Source organism: Nomascus leucogenys, chromosome 9 (assembly GCF_006542625.1).
Source record: "Nomascus leucogenys isolate Asia chromosome 9, Asia_NLE_v1, whole genome shotgun sequence".
NCBI lineage: Eukaryota > Metazoa > Chordata > Mammalia > Primates > Hylobatidae > Nomascus > Nomascus leucogenys.
Genome location: NC_044389.1, coordinates 113,919,218 through 113,936,478, shown reverse-complemented (window position 1 = coordinate 113,936,478; position 17,261 = coordinate 113,919,218). Strand labels below are relative to the sequence as shown.

General features: G+C 48.0%; 1 protein-coding gene across 1 annotated transcript in view; it reads right to left on the bottom strand.

The window, feature by feature from the left end:
- The window catches only part of ADARB2 (adenosine deaminase RNA specific B2 (inactive)), a 536,653-nt gene that overhangs the window by 55,477 nt on the left and 463,915 nt on the right, over positions 1 to 17,261 (bottom strand). Inside the window, exon 5 of the mRNA XM_030819367.1 lies at positions 2,082 to 2,250. Within this exon, the coding sequence (XP_030675227.1) occupies positions 2,082 to 2,250 (169 nt within the window). The remainder of the gene's footprint in view (positions 1 to 2,081; positions 2,251 to 17,261) is intronic.

The window sequence follows — 17,261 nt, the reverse complement described above, 5'->3', positions numbered from 1 at the left end:
TGTCCGCTGTTTATTCCTGCTCCGTGTTTATTCCCTGCCTCCCGCTGTTTATTCTCTGCATCTGGTGTTTATTCCCTGCGTCCGGTGTTTATTCCCGCGTCCCGGTGTTTATTCCCGCGTCCCGGTGTTTATTCCCGCTTCCGTGTTTATTCCCGCTTCCTGGTGTTTATTCCCCGCGTCCCGGTGTTTATTCCCTGCTTCCCGGTGTTTATTCCCTTCCGGTTATTGCCTGCGTCCCGGTGTTTATTCCCTGCGTCCCGGTGTTTATTCCCTGCTCCCGTGTTTTCCCTTCCGGTGTTTATTCCCCTGCTTCCTGGCCATCTACTTTCTGCCGGTCTTGCTGTTTTCGCGTGTTCTGCCCCATGGGTGATGGATTGTGTTCTGTGGGGCCCTGAGATCACACAGGCAACAGAACAGACATTTTCTCCACAGGAAGCCCTTGCGGCATCCAGCAACCTTCCTGCCTCTGTGCCTGCACTCTGCCCACAGCCACCGTCCCCCACTGCCCCAGCTGCCTCCCCCAGGACCCTTGGCAAATGTGTCCCAAGCCTGGGCCCCGGCACAGGGCCTGTCAGCCACGTGGCTGCCCTGGACCCCCCTCCCCTGTGCTGGTTCCCCATGCAGGGCAGGCGTCGGGTGCACCTGTCTATGGATTCCCCAGCTGGTGGCACAGCACCAAGCATGTAACCAGCTCCTGGTAAATATTGGCCCAGTTGCCTGCTCTGACACAAACAAGAGCGAGGGATCTTGGAGACAGTCCCAGTTGAGCAGGTGGACATTTAGGAGAAATCCTTCCCTACATTCGGAGATATTTCTGTTCCCCCATATCCAACTCCTGCTGCACCCCGCAGGCCTCAGGGAACTGAGGGATGGGTTCAACCTGTGGCTCCCTGCTCGGAGGCTCAGATAAGAATGAGCTGAGTGTGGGCTGAGCGCAGTGGCTCATGCCTGTAATCCCAGCACTTTGGGAGGCCGAGGCGGGTGGACCACTTGAGGTCAGGAGTTTGAGAGCAGTCTAGCCAACGTGATGAAACCCCGTCTCTACTAAAAAATACAAAAATTAGCCAGGCGTGGTGGTGAATGCCTGTAGTCCCAGCTACTCAGGAGGTTGAGGTGGGAGAATTGTTTCAACCCGGGAGGCAGAGGCTGCAGTGAGCTGAGATCATGCCACTGCACTCCAGCCTGGGTGACAGGGCAAGACTCCGTCTCAAAAAAAAAAAAAAAAAAAAAAATGAGCTGAGTGTGTTAAGGTGTTGTTTTCAGCAGCGTCTGCTTTTAGGGCTACACGTGGGCCTTTCTCCTTTTGTGTGGCTTTTGCACAGCTAATGGGCACGGAGATGACCCTTGCCAAAGCCCCCCAAGGTCCCATTACTTGTGGATTTGAGGAACACAGACGGCTTCAAGGGATGTAAAAGTGTAGACAGGAGACACAGGCGGGGGTGTTTCGGGCAAGGAGCCCACAGTGAGCCCTCGGGACTGAACGGCCCAGCCTGGGGGTGTGTCGGAGAGGCCACGTGCTGCAAACCACCTGGGTTTCGCTCCCGTCTAAGGTGTCTCAGGGACAGGAGGCTGCCCCATGTCAGCCACCTCTGCCTGACAGCCAGAGCAGGCCATGGAACCCTGGGAATTCCAATACTGGGGCACAGTTCTCAGGGCCTCAGCGGCCTCTTCACAGGTACTTGGCACAGGAGGCAAGAAGACAGCGCGTCTCCAAGCCACTCCTTGGACACTGCACTCATGTTCTCTGAGGGCAACGGTAGAAAAGGGGGCAGTGCAGGAATGTAGGGGGCGTGGGGAACCGAGGCCAGGAGAGGGTGGCCTTGCCCGGGAGGACGAGGGCTGCAAAGGTGTTTTCTGGAGGGAAACGTGGAGTAAGGAGGAAGCCTGGAATTTTAGCATCTTCCCAGCCCGCACGGTGGCTCTATTGGTGCGCCAGGGATGTCTCTAGTCTGAATAAAAAGGGATGCTTCCTGGCTCACCCTGTGCCAGGATAGAGGGAAGCGTGTTCTGAGCCAGGCATCTCCCTGGCAGCCCCCAGCCGCGGCGTCCGCCTACCCTGGAGCCCGTCACCAGCCGCTCACCTCAGGTGCAGCTCCAGCTGCGTGTAGAGGAAGTGCAGGAACGCCCGCCGGGCCACGACCTCCGCGTGGCAGTCATTCACCACCAGCCCCTGGTCACTGAGGTGCTCGCCGCTGATGCACTTGGTCCCCGAGGACAGGGCCACGACCTGCGCCTGCCGAGCGTCCAGGCCTGGGGACACAGACAGTGTCAGAGCAGCGCGGCCCATGGCCCCCGTCTCCCTCCTTCTCGGCCTTCTCAGGGTCTCACAACAGCGGTTTCCCTGGGTTAGGAAACCTTGGAAACTGCGTTTTGAGAGCTGGGAAGCGAGGCTTCTGTGTGCCCAGGCCGTCACGGGTGACCACCCACCTGAGGGATTCCCATTTGCTCCATGGCGGCCTGAGATGGCACTCAAAGTGCCTCTGTTATCCTTAAGGTTGCTGAAATGCTCCTTAGGCACCATAGGAGCAGAGTTTTGAGGTCAAACTTACTACCAGGGCAGTTTTCTCCACCTCTGAGTCCCAGGTCCCCTGTGAGTGGGGGCAGTGCTGGCTGCGGCCTGGGCTTCCTGCCCAACCTCTAACCACCTTTGTGCTTTCTCCTGTCCTCCAACGGGATCAGGGCAGGACAGGAGCTGATGAACCCTTCACCCTAACACAGAAACACAGGACAGGAGCTGATGAACCTGTCACACTAACACAGAAAGGAGGCTGGATGTGTCATTTTAACCATAGTCAAAGGAACCCCATCCACAAAAATGATACTCTCTTCAGGGACTGAAAACGAACAAAACAAAGAAACCTCAAAAACAACCCCCAACGTGATGTCCTTAAAGTATAGTATCCATCACTTTGTTTAAGGAGAAGCTGGAAGACACAAGCCAATGTTTGTTTGCTCTGCTCTAGCAGGTCTGTGTGGATGTGTATTTTCTCTGCACTTAGATGGTGAATTCCTTGAGGACACGAGTCAGAATTTTCACCAACTACTCCAAGCAGGGGCTCCCTAGGGAGTCCGTGTCATTAGACGGGTCAGTGTTGCCGATCCAATAACAAATCCACCATCCAGGCCCTTCGGCTGGAGGTGGCGGGTATGTTGTGGACGCCCAGGAGCCTTGGGATGTGACAGCCACCGGCTGGGCCCGGATCCCAGGCGAAGTGAGGGCAGCACAGAGACTTGTTAGCCGCTGATCGTGGCCACGTCCACGGAGTTACCTGGTAAATACATGTCCAGACCATTTCTTGGAAGAGGTGACACGCAAATTAATGTCACGCCAGAAACAGACCTCCCTCCCATCTTAAATAAAATCAACTTCCCCACGGCAAACGGTGCTGGGCTGGTCATGAGCACTTCTCACTTCTCACACACTTGTTCCTCTGATGTGACTTTTTCTCCCCTGAGAACTTAGTTCTTGAGCCCTGAGGGCATCTGCCCTCTCTGGGCCCCACCGCGGGATCTATCTTTATGAGATAAAAGGGTGGTGTCAGCAGCTACCAGTGACAGCCAGGGAGCATTCGGGGCTGGGAGGGACTGAGCACAGGGGGAGTGCCCCGCAGAGGCCCAGCGGCATCCTTGCCCCCGTGGCTCTGCAGCTGGGGTCTGTCTGTCCAGTCTCCTTCCTTCCAGGCAAAGCGGTCTAGCACAGCCCCCGCCTCCTGCCCATGTCCACTGCTCTCTCCGCTCACCCCAGCTTCTCCCAGCAGCCCGTTTCTGTGCCTGAAGAGAACTCCATGGTCCTGGTGCTGTTGTCTACCCACTGCCCCCTCCCTGGTGGGAATGGACTGCTCCTGAGCTCAGGAAGTGACCAGACTTCCCCACGCCGCTTTAATCAGAACAGGACACGACCAGCCCCCCTGAGTTTCCTCCCCCAGGAAGGTTTGTGAGCAGCTGCCGGGTTCCAGGTCCAGGCCTCCTCCTCTCTCAGCCATCCTGGTGGGGGGGGCTGCCTCCCAGCGGGGGTCCCAGAAGTGGAGGAGCAGATGGGACCAGGATCTAAGGCCACAGGGAGCTGGGGTGGGCGGCTGCTACTGACTCTGCCAGGGGTGGGAGCCACCATCTCACTCAGGCCGTCAGTGACATGTGGACTGTTGAGAAATGGTTCACAAGGATGACATCGCGATGCAGAAACCACCCCGCAGGTTCCAGTTCGTTAAAGCAGGTATTTAGAGAAACGGGAAACCCATTGATAACGATTCCTAACAAGTTTCAGTGTTCACGACTGGTGCACGTGCAGTCTCTGGTGGAAATGGACAACTCTTCAGGAATAAGTGCTGTGGCCCGTAAGGCCCCGGCCTGCTCCTCCTCTTTGGATTCCGTGGAAATTGGAGCTGTAGAAAAAAGCAACTGCTTTCCCTTCACCTCTCATTGATTCCCAGCTCCGTTTGGCTCCAGACTCTGCCACACTCAGCACAATTACGTGGCCCAAGAAGTGCATTGTTTGCATATTCATTTCATGATTCCCACCCCCACGGCCAGCACCACCCTCCCTACACAGGAGACGCGAAACCTGGACCGAGGGAGATGACGCGGTCAGAAACGGCTGCAGCAAGAGAAGTCGTAGGAGAAATGTCGCAGAAGTGCTGTACACGGAATGTCACCAGCATGACAGTGACAGCGAGGGAGGAAAAGGGAGAGACGGACTCACAGCCAGGGAGCTTCTGCACAGGTGGCGGGAGGAGGCGTCCTAGGCAGAGTGGGTATGGCAGCCAGAGGCACGGATGGGAAAGGGCACAGGCGCATTCTGTGTAATCTGCGTATTCTGCGGGATGTTGGAGCCTGTGGGAGACGTGTGTGGGAAAGTGGTGAAGCTTCAAAGGCGGGTGGAAATCAGTCACAGAGGCCTTGAAGATCTAGCTCTTCACCAATAGACAATGGGAGCTGTGAAAGGGTTTTCCGGAAGGACAGCAGTACTGTTGCCCATGAGTGAGTGCTCGGTTGCACAGGAGAAGAGAAGGGGCCAGGACACTGGGTGGGAGGCCAGGGCTGGACATGGTGCATGAGGACTTAGGAAGCGCCCTCAGGAGTGGATTGGTGGGAGGGACCCAGAAAGCACAGCAAGGACCGAATCCACAGGATTTGGGAAATTTTCACAGAGGATAGGGGAGAGGAAGAAGCCAGAAAATGTGCTTGAGTACCATACATTACAAATAAGAAATAGGAAGATTTTTATTTTATTTATTTTCTTTTTTATTATACCTTAAGTTTTAGGGTACATATGCACAACGTGCAGGTTTGTTACATATGTATACATGTGCCATGTTGGTGTGCTGCACCCATTAACTCGTCATTTACATTAGGTATATCTCCTAATGCTATCCCTCCTGCTCCCCCGACCCCACAACAGGCCCTGGTGTGTGATGTTCCCCTTCCTGTGTCCATGTGTTCTCATTGTTCAATTCCCACCTATGAGTGAGGACATGCGGTGGTTGGTTTTTTGTCCTTGAGATAGTTTGTTGAGAATGATGGTTTCCAGCTTCAACCATGTCCCTACAAAGGACATGAACTCATCCTTTCTTATGGCTGCATAGTATTCCATGGTGTATATGTGCCACATTTTCTTAATCCAGTCTATCATTGTTGAACATTTGGGATGGTTCCAAGTCTTTGCTATTGTGAATAGTGCCGCAATAAACATACGTGTGCATGTGTCTTTATAGCAGCATGATTTATAATCTTTTGGGTATATACTGAGTAATGGGATGGCTGGGTCAAATGGTATTTCTAGTTCTAGATCCCTGAGGAATCACCACACTGACTTCCACAATGGTTGAACTAGTTTACAGTCCCACCAACAGTGTAAAAGTGTTCCTATTTCTCCACATCCTCTCCAGCACCTGTTGTTTCCTGACTTTTTAATGATGGTCATTCTAACTGGTGTGAGATGGTATCTCCCTGTGGTTTTGATTTGCATTTCTCTGATGGCCAGTGATGATGAGCATTTTTTCATGTGTCTTTTGGCTGCATAAATATCTTCTTTTGAAAAGTGTCTGTTCATATCCTTTGCCCACTTTTTGATGGGGTTGTTTTTTTCCTGTAAATCTGTTTGAGTTCATTGTAGATTCTGGATATTAGCCCTTTGTCAGATGAGTAGGTTGCAAAAATTTTCTCCCATTCTGTAGGTTGCCTGTTCACTCTGATGGTAGTTTCTTTTCCTATGCAGAAGCTCTTTAGTTTAATTAGATCCCATTTGTCAATTTTGGCTTTTGTTGCCATTGCTCTTGGTGTTTTAGACATGAAGTCCTTGCCCATGCCTATGTCCTGAATGGTATTGCCTAGGTTTTCTTCTAGGGTTTTTATGGTTTTAGGTCTAACATTTGTCTTTAATCCATCTTGAATTAATTTTTGTATAAGGTGTAAGGAAGGGATCCAGTTTCAGCTTTCTACATATGGCTAGCCAGTTTTCCCAGCACCATTTATTAAATAGGGAATCCTTTCCCCATTGCTTTTGTCAGGTTTGTCAGAGATCAGATGGTTGTAGATATGCAGCATTATTTCTGTTCCATTGGTCTATATCTCTGTTTTCCTACCAGTACCATTCTGTTTTGGTTACTGTAGCCTTGTAGTATAGTTTGAAGTCAGGTAGCGTGATGCCTCCAGCTTTGTTCTTTTGGCTTAGGACTGACTTGGCGATGCGGGCTCTTTTTTGGTTCCATATGAACTTTAAAGTAGTTTTTTCCAATTCTGTGAAGAAAGTCATTGGTAGCTTGATGGGGATGGCATTGAATCTATAAATTACCTTGGGCAGTATGGCCATTTTCACAATATTGATTCTTCCTACCCGTGAGCATGGAATGTTCTTCCATTTGTTTGTATCCTCTTTTATTTCATTGAGCAGTGGTTTGTAGTTCTCCTTGAAGAGGTCCTTCACATCCCTTGTAAGTTGGATTCCTAGGTATTTTATTCTCTTTTGAAGCAATTGTGAATGGGAGTTCACTCATGATTTGGCTGTCTGTCTGTTATTGGTGTATAAGAATGCTTGTGATTTTTGCACATTGATTTTGTATCCTGAGACTTTGCTGAAGTTGCCTATCAGCTTAAGGAGATTTTGGGCTGAGACAATGGGGTTTTCTAGATATACAATCATATCATCTGCAAACAGGGACAATTTGACTTCCTCTTTTCCTAATTGAATACCCTTTATTTCCTTCTCCTGCCTGATTGCCCTGGCCAGAACTTCCAACACTATGTTGAATAGGAGTGGTGAGAGAGGGCATCCCTGTCTTGTGCCAGTTTTCAAAGGGAATGCTTCCAGTTTTTCCCCATTCAGTATGATATAGGCTGTGGGTTTGTCATAGATAGCTCTTATTATTTTGAGATACGTCCCATTAATGAAGTATGGCCAAATTTGGGGCTGACCAATTTAATTTGGGGGAAAGGAGAGGGCGGGCGTCATCATCTCTCCCCTTGGTGCCATGAGGGTGATGAGGCATCAGGCAGCATAGTGAGGTGGAGAACAGAGCTCAGTAGCAGTTGAAGACTGTGAGTAAAAAGGTGTCAAAAACAGAAAGTCACCAACCAGCATTCAGATAAACACACTTTTCTTAACACCCCCATCACGGGACAGCGCGAGGGTGCTGCCACCATGGCGGGGCCACAGGCAGGTCGAGGCCACTCATACCTATGGAGAGAAACAGGGTCCTTGGTTTATGGGCATCACCCTCCAGGTACAAACCAGTGGCATTTGGGGCCGTGTCAACCCTGCACAGAAGTGTCTAACATTCTCGTTTTTCAGTGCTCTGGTTCCCCACACGGGGATCCTTGATTGCTGGGGTTGGGGTGAGGCCACGCCAAGCTGTATGGACACTGAAAATGCTCTGCACTCAATGAGCAATGCTTTGTGTAAAAATGTGCCCGAAGCTAGGCCACCTTGCAGCAGAGGCTGGGTGGGGGATGCTCCAGCAGGGGCTTATTAAGTCAGGAAGACAGGATGGGGCAGCAAAGACGCCAGATGAGGTCCCATGTCCAGCTGACCCAACGGGAAGCTCTGGAGTGTGAGGCAAAGGTGTGCAATGTGTCAGTCATGAGCTGTGGGTGCTCCCAGGCATGCAGGACGTGCAGGAAGTCTTCCTGAGGTCCTGTCTCCAGCTGACCCAACAGAAAGCTCTGGAGTGTGAGGCAAGGGTGTGTGACGTGTCAGTAATGAGCTGTGGGCGCTCCCAGGCATGCAGGCTTCTGGTGGCCAAGGCCATTCTCAGGAGGAGGCTGCAGCCATGAGCTACTCCTGGCTGGTACTCGGAGCCAGGAGATCAGGAAGCCCAGGATGGGGTGGCTGTGGTGCCAACAGCATTTACTCCTAATCCTTCCAATGATGCTGTTAAGCCAATAAAAGGCAAGTTTGTATAGAAGCATCACTCCATACATAGTGGCTATTGGTGATCTCTTTTCTTATAAATGGCTATCGAGAGTAAAACTACTACTCTGTAAGACAACATGAGAAGTAGTCACAGAAAATCTATGTATATGAATTTCTATAGAATAAGTGGAAAAGCTGGCCAAAGAGCAGGGCTACTGCGCCCCTGCCAAAGCACCAAGCACAGTGAGTTTTGTAGAATTCGACTGAACCTTTAAGTAGCAGATGGTTTCAAGGCAATTGTAAGTGTTCCGGAGCATATAAAGACAAGAGAAGCCTTCAGGTTGTGTGTTATCATGGAATGCCTAAATCATTGCCATACTGACGTAGGCTACGCAAACAAAGAAGACAACAGAGGACCCTCAGTTAGACAAAATACTAGCCATCAAGTAGCAGAGGAAAAGAGCACTACAGTACATCCCTGCAACGTGGGCTTATTTCTGAAATGTGAAAATCAATTACATTAAAAAATTAAGGCCAGGCACACAGTGGTTCACACCTGCAATCCCAGCACTTTGGGAGGCTGAGGACAGTGGATTGCTTAAGGCCAGGAGTTTGAGACCAGCCTGGGCCACATAGTCAGACCCCAAGTCTATAAAAAATACAAAAAGTAGCTGGGTGTGGAGGCATGAGCCTGTAGTCCCAGCTACTCGAGAGACTGAGGTGGGAGGATCACTTGAGCCCCGGAGGCAGAGGTTGGAGTGAGCTGAGATTGCGCCACTGCTCTCCAGCCTGGGTAACAGAGCAAGACCCTGTCTCAAAAAAACAACAACAGCAAAAAAGGATTTATATGCAATACAAAAATTAGCATAATTACAGACATTGATAAGACATCTGACAAAATACAACAACTGCTTTTGATAAAACATTGACTTTTTATCAAAACTCAACTCCGTCAAGTGGGACAGAGGGATTTTTTTTCCTGAATGTGATTTTATGCACACACACACACACACACACACATACACACATACACACACACGAGTATCATGCTCTATGGGGAAGCACTCCAGGCATTTTTATGACTCTTCAGGAACATCTGCTGCAGCCATTGACGAGCACAACAAGAGAAAGAAATTAGCTCTGTAGTAATTGGAGAGGGGCAGGTAACACAAGCACTGTCTGAACATGTTACGATTCTGTGTCTGGAAACCTCCAGAGAATCCAGTTGACATACTGCTAGAGACAATGAGAGAGCTTAATATGGTGAAAGCGCTCCAAGTTAATATACAGAAATCAATAACTTTCATATAGACACACAGCAACTAGAGAGACACTGTAAAGGAAAAATGACTCCATTTATAATGGCAGCAAACAAGATAATAGGAATAAGTTTAACAAGAAATGACCAAGGACTATAGTTAATAAAACTTCAAAATCCTATTGAAGGACACAACAAAATTTAAACAAACAGAAGGACGTGTCACATTTTTGGATAGGGAGGTTTAGCATAATGAATCCTCTCTAAATTGATTTATAAAGTTAACAGGACTCCCAAAGAAACAGCAATAGTGCTTTGTTTTGGACAAGACACCTGGTTAAAAAGTATAATTTTGTTTTGCTTTGTCATTGCTATGGCTTGGGTATGGTTCATTTGTAGCCAAAACTCCTGTTGAGATTTGGTCCTCAGTGTAGCAGTGCTGGGGGGTGATGGGACCTAGTGGGAGGTGTTTGGGTCATGGGGTGGATTCCTTATGAAGAAGGCCTTGGTGCTGTTCTCAAAGCAGTGAGTTCTTGCTCTGGCAAGATGGATTAGTCTTCAAGGAAATGGGTTTGTTCCCATGAGAGTCGGCTGTAATGAAGCCATGATGCCCCTTAGTCTTCAAGGAAATGGGTTAGTTCCCATTAGCGTGGGCTGTAATGAAGCCGTGATGCCCCTCTGGTTTTCTCTTTGCAAGTGTCTGCTCCCCCCTTGACCTTCTCCATCATGTTATGATGCAGAAAAAAAGCTCTCACCAGAATCCACTGCCATGCCCTTAAACTTCCCAGCCTGCAGAACCGTGAGCTAAATAAACCACTATTTTTTATAAAGTACCCAGTCTCATGTATTCTGTTATAGCAACACAAAATGAACTAAGATAGTTTGTTTTTAACTGGGCAAGCTGATTCTAAAAGGAAACCCAGAAAATTCTGAAAAAGAAGGCTAATGCTGGAGACAAGCCCTAGTGTACATCAAGCAGGTTATAGAGGCTCCATGCCAGGTTGCTGTGGGGATGGGGTGTGAAGTGAAATGGAACAAAGTGGGGAGTCCAGAAATTGACCCAACACGTACAGGAATTTAGTATGGGACAAAGGTAATCACATCTCAAACCACTGAGACAAAGAGAGACTATCCAATTAATGGTATCTAACAACTGCATAGTCATCTGAGAAATAAAATTGCATCTTTATCTGACACCATGTACCAGAGTAAATTCCAAATTGATCAATATTTAGATGTAAGAAATGAACAACTGTATTTGAATGTTTACAGCATCTTTACCCATAGTTGCCAAAACTTGGAAACAAGCAAGATATCTTTCAGCAGGTGAATGGATAAATAAACCATGGTACATTCAGACAATGGAATATTACTCAGCACTAAAAATAAATCAGTTATCAAGCCATGAAAAGACATGAAGGAAAGTTAAATAAAAGTTAAGTAAAAGAAGCCGATCTGAAAAGGCTACATGTTGTATGATTTCAACTACAGGGCATTCTGGAAAAGGCAAAACTATGGAGATATGTAAAAAGGTCAGTGGTTGCCAGGGGTTGAGGGGGGGAAGGGATGAATAGATGGAGCACAGAGGATTTTTAGGGCAGTGAAACTACTCTGTATGATGGTACAGTGGTGGATCCATGTCATTATACATTTGTCCAAACCCACAGAATGTCCAACACCAGGAGCGAACCCTAACACAAAGAAAGGACTTTGGGTGATTAAAGAAATAAAGATGCATATGTCATAAAGAAAATAAGGGATAATGTATAAACTTGGTGGGTACTATGGTTTAAATGTGGTGTTTTCTCCAAAATTTATATTGAAACTTAATCCTCATTGTGGTGGTATTAAAAGGTGGGGCCTTTAGGAGGTGATTAGGGGATGAAGGCTCCACCTTCATGAATGGATTAATACCCCTATAAAAAAAAGAGACTTCAGACAGAGTCCAGCCCTTTTTTGCCCTCCATCCCATCTGCCATGTGAGGATACAGTGTTCCTCCCCTCCAAACGATGTAGCAACAAGGCGCCATCCTGGAGGCAGAGCACGGCCCTCTCCAGACACCAAGACTGCTGACGTCTGGATTTTGGACTTTCCAGCCCCCAGAACTGTGAGCAATGAACTTTGTTGTTTATAAATGGCTCAGTTTGAGGTATTTTGTTGCAGCAGCACAAATGGATTCAGACACAGGGCTTCTCCCCAGCACATCACCCATCTCTAGACAATGTCTGGGAATGGGCTTTTATTTATTTACTTGGAACTAAGTCATTCTCAGCCTGTTCCAATGTTTTAAAGGTATATTTCTTATACTGTATCTGGTTTTGGAGGAAAAGGATTACCAAATTTCTAAGAAGAAAACTGAAAGTAAAATATACCAAATAGCATCAAAGAAATACATTTCAAAATTATAAAAGATAGAGAAAGGAATAATTTTTACTCCACATGTAGACTGCCCCAAGGGTGTCATGTGTAATTAATTCTGACTCCCTGTTTCCTAGAACTGTGCCCACTGAATTTAATGACTCAATAAAGGGGTTTCCACACCTTCCCTTGAGAAAGACTCTTCCACAGTTTATCAGCACTCAGTGTTAGGAAACCTTCTTCAATGTTCAGCCTAACTGATCTTCTGTACAATTTCAGTCCACTTCCCAGACTTCATCGTTAAAGCTCCCAGTCTCCTTGTGGTTGGTATTCTCTCAATACTCACAGGGAATATCATGATTGGCCTGCAGTCCCATCTCTAGTCATTATTTGGCCAAAGTCTATGTTTTATTTTCAATCTTTTCCTGCAAGCCAATTTTTTTTATCTTCTAGTGTTTCTGCTTCCATTCTCTGTATTTCCTCTAATTAGTTCAAAATCAGGTAGATTTTAAAATGTCTGGCTTGGGGACATCTTGTCTGTTGGGGACATAATTGGAATGAGACTGAAAGGAAACAGTTTTGCTTTTGACAGGGGAGATTTTTCTTCCACTAGGGTCTTGATTTATGGCTTTCCTCAGGAATCAGAAGACACCAGTGTCCCCTGGGCTTTTATTCTCTAAACATTTCAAATGCATTGATTTTGGAAGGAAAACAAGTTATGTGTAAATGTTTTGTGCTCTCCTCTATGAATGACAATACATCTGGGGAATATCAGATAACAAAGCATTGTAGTCAGAGTTTAACATGCTCTAGGGCACAGGTAGCCCTGTCTCTGCTGCTTACTTGAGGCAAGAATTTAATTGTGTTCAGTTGTCTGTTTGGAAAATGTTTTTAACGATTAAAGAAAATAATGTGAAGTTCTTAACATGTGCCTGATACACAGCAAAAATGCCACCATCTTTAGCTATTATGATGCATATATTTCTATTCTCCTGTAATATATTTGTTTCTCCATCTGCAACCAGGACGTTTCTGTGACTTCCCTTGCTAGAATAACACACAAAAAACCATGTGTTCCATTATTACTTCTACTATTCATTACTATGAAGCACATGTTCTTCCAATGAGAACAAGAGGGCTGGTGTGGGAAAGCTTAAAGACAAGACATGCTCAAGAACACCTTTCAACTAAATCTGACCATGGTACTGCACCAGGGGCCAAATAACAATTCCAGGATGAGCACTCGCTTGCTTTAAAGTATCAAGGGCATATTTTAATGTATTTCCGTTAGTTTATCCATCCATGCATTCAATGGGCATTAAACACCTAACTTATTCAAGGGAAAGGGGATAAAAAACTGTGCAGTCTCAAAGCCCCTTTCACAGCACATGCTCACAGGCAGGGAGAAGGCAGCGTGGCAGGAGAGCAGAAACTCACTGTGATTGGGCTACACCAGCTGTGGGGATGCCTTCTCAGAGGATGGGGCAACTGTGGACATCAAAGCCAGTGTTAAGAGAGGGAGAAAGAAGAGACCTGTGTCCTGGACTAGAAGGTGTGTAAACACTGGCCAGGTAATGGAGGAAGAGTAGCTGAAGAGTGGGAGCAGCCTGCATGAAAACAAGGAGCATGGGAGGACAGCTCTGTGGTGAGGATGTGGTGGCATCTGTGGTTAGGATGTGGTTGGCTCTGTGGTTAGGATACGGTGGTCTCTGTGGTTAGGATATGGTGGGCTCTGTGGTTAGGATATGGTGGGCTCTGTGGTTAGGATGTGGTGTTCTCTGTGGTTAGGATGTGGTGGGCTCTGTGGTTAGGATGTGCTCTCTGTGGTTAGGATAGGTGGCTCTGTGGTTAGGATAGGTGGCTCTGTGGTTAGGATACGGTGGTCTCTGTGGTTAGGATACGGTGGGCTCTGTGGTTAGGATACGGTGGGCTCTGTGGTTAGGATACAGTGGGCTCTGTGGTTAGGATGAGGTGGTCTCTGTGGTTAGGATGAGGTGGTCTCTGTGTTAGGATGAGGTGGCTCTGTGGTTAGGATAGGTGGGCTCTGTGGTTAGGATGAGGTGGGCTCTATGGTCAGGATGCAGAGGGCTCTGTGGTTAGGATGCCACAGTCTCTGGTTAGGACGCAGTTGGCTCTGGTTAGGATGCAGTGGATTCTGTGGTTAGAATGCAGTGGGCTCTGTGGTTAGGATGAGGTAGGCTCTGTGGTTAGAATGCAGTGGGCTCTGTGGTTAGGACACGGTGGGCTCTGTGGTTAGGATGGGGTGGATCTGTGTGATTACTGGTGTAGAACTCCAGTGCCTGTGGGGCAGTAGTAGTTTCTGGAGGGCCTCCTGTTGTATGGGTGACATCACCAGAACTGTCTACCTTCTTCCCAGGTCTTCCTGAGTGGAGACAATGGGTAGAAGCCTTGCCCACCATATTGCCTTCACCAAAACTGGGAGAATTGCTCTCTGCATAAAAGATGTCAAGCAAGTTTTGGCCATTCTTTCTTATACTTGTGTGATCAGAGGAATCTTTTGGTCACTGTTGAAATCACAGATGTGGCTCCAGCCTCCTACCAATCGAGAACCCCAAAACTATTGAATGAGTGTCTCCTTGTAAGGTTCCTGAAAATCTGTTTTTAGGCAATGTTTTCAGGTTATTCTTATGGCCAGGTGAATTTGGGGAGCACAAGTATGTGAAAAAAAGCAGATGCAGAATATTCACTTTTTCACCTGGCTGTGTGATGTCATTGGATGCAGTTTGGGAACAGGTGCTCTTCACTGAGGTGGATTCTTTGGTTTGGCAATTTGAAAGAGAAACCATTGAATCGAGGGGCGGTTTCTCTTGAGCATTGCACACATATGGTGCTCAGTAGATTCGAGGCATCTACAAAGAAAACCCACACTGTGGGCACCCACAGATGCCATGGTCCCCATTTGCTGTACCTGAGCTTCAAAGAATGGTGGGCAACTGATTAGTGAATCCCAAATGCTGACTGTCCAACTGTGTGAACACACTGTGAAAGCCAGGGTTTCTCAGCCTCAGCACTTAGTTGTCAGGATAAGCACAGTAATCACATACTCATTAATTTCCTTATAAAATGCTCCCACAGGACATGCCACCCTCACTTTCAGGTGCTGAGATTGCCAGTCATGCTGGGGCTCAGCCCCAGTGAGAGAGCAAGCAGGGCCAGTGCTCTGAGCTCCTCATGGGGCCAAAACATGAGGGAGTGCTTGGATCCAGGAATGTCAGAAATGAATAACTGCTGTTGTAACACTCATTCTTTTTCCTTCCAAAATGGCTGGGGCTTGCTTTGTAGACACAGATTCACATGTTGCTCTGACAGGAAATGAGGCAGTCACTGGCCCTGGGTGCCACGTCACGTAGCTTGTCCTCCTCAGTGCAGCTGACGCTCACCAAGCCTTCTGTGCCAGGCACATGTGAGCGCTCGGTCTACACACTAATCAAACATGCTGCTCACTCCACATAACATACAACACAACAAAGGCACTGAGAGAGCCCAGAAACCACGCCAGGCTGACGCCGGCTGCTGTCCACCTGTGATGGCCTTGGGCGCTGTGGCCCCCACTATAACCCAAAGAAGGTCAGCCCACGGACAGGGATGTGACCAGATGTCAGCTGGTCAACACTCTTTGCTGTTCCCTGTCAGGGAATGGAACTTCTCCAAACCTGATGGGCTGTCGGTGAGGTTAGAGGTAAGAGGGAGGAAACTTAGGAGATACCAGTGGCCTTTCTGTGGGCCTTGGGCGGGAGCTGGCTTCATGGTTCGCTAGACACTGCGACCTCATGAGAGTAGAGGGGATCTGTCCCAAACACATCACACGTGTGTCTGTGACTCATGGTGGGTCAAACACACTACAGTCCCATCAGAGGGCAGGACAAGCTGGGCACTGGCACAGGCGGCATCCAGGCAAGCAAGCACATTGACAACCACGTGTCAGCCCTGGGACCTAACGGTGTTTACATGACAGTGGCACAACTGGCACATTATCCTACTGAATTAACTTGACTTTTCCAAAGTATACTTTTGGGGCATGAGAATGGATGGGCAGATGCAGCAGTATTTGCTGCTGCACAGACCTCTCCACACCCGTCCCAGCGTGGTGCTCAACTTGGAGTATTCCCCAGTATTACAGCTCAGTAAAGAAGAGGGACATGAGGCTCCAGGAGATGTGAGCAGGCACTGTGGATGCCTGCACCAGTGTTGATTCTTGAACATCCAGCTCCAAGCCGTCCTCCCTCACTGGCTCTGCTGTGGAGACTGAGATGCAAAACTCTCCCTTTCCAACTCTCCCTACTACTTCCTGCACAGCTGAGTGGCCAGCAGCAAAATCCTGGCCAAAAGAAGTCTGTGGGTTGGAACATGTCCTCCTCCTGTCCTGATGGGGTCTGGGAGCGTGACCTGCAGCAGCGAGCGGGATGAGGAGAGGCCAGGGGGCCACAGACCCTGAAACCACAGGGGCCTGAATGGTGCCTGCCACCACTGTCTGGCACGTGGGCAACTGTTCGTTACTGAGACAATAAAAAGGTGCTTGTTTGTAACACTGCCAATCAGCTATCTCACTTCCTGCAGCCAGTGGCATTCCAAGTGGATAAAACCTCAAAACGCGTAGAATTTGGGGTAGGACACCACATACATCAAAAGATGGGGCCAGGCGAGCTTATGAGAAGGTTATTAGTTACGTTTCTCAACATCAACACTGCGAGGGTTTCACTGGATATAAATATGGTAATTTCACATTTAGTAAATATATTCAATGCCCTCTTCCTACCCCCAAGAAAGAGGTAGAATGACAATGAACGCTTTGCAATTAATAGATTGAAAAGTCTTTTTATCTCCTCATTTGCATTGGGCCGAGCAAGCTCTTCACCCCATTAGTAACTCATTCTTTTATATCAAAGGAACAAATAGGAAACACCTGGTCTGATCGATGAACGGTCTCTTCCTTCTCCCACCGAGGATGGCTGACAAGGTCTCCTCACTGGCACTAAAACCAGAAATAATGAGAGCGTGAAGCCCGCGCTCATAAATAATTCATGGACTAAATACTGTAAGTGACAGTGCTTTCTTCATCTGTAAGCAACCACTTGGTATGCTCGTTTTTGTTCTGTTTTTAAGATCATATTTGAATCAGCTCAGAGGGGAGCTGTGTTCAGGCCCTGTGAGCTCCACACCCTCTCTGCTGACCTCTAATACTTTCTATTCTTTTCTTGACTGAGGTGTGAGTTCCCCTGGGCTCAAATCTGGCTGACTAGTTAGAGCACCCATTCTTGGGTAATGACCCAACCACA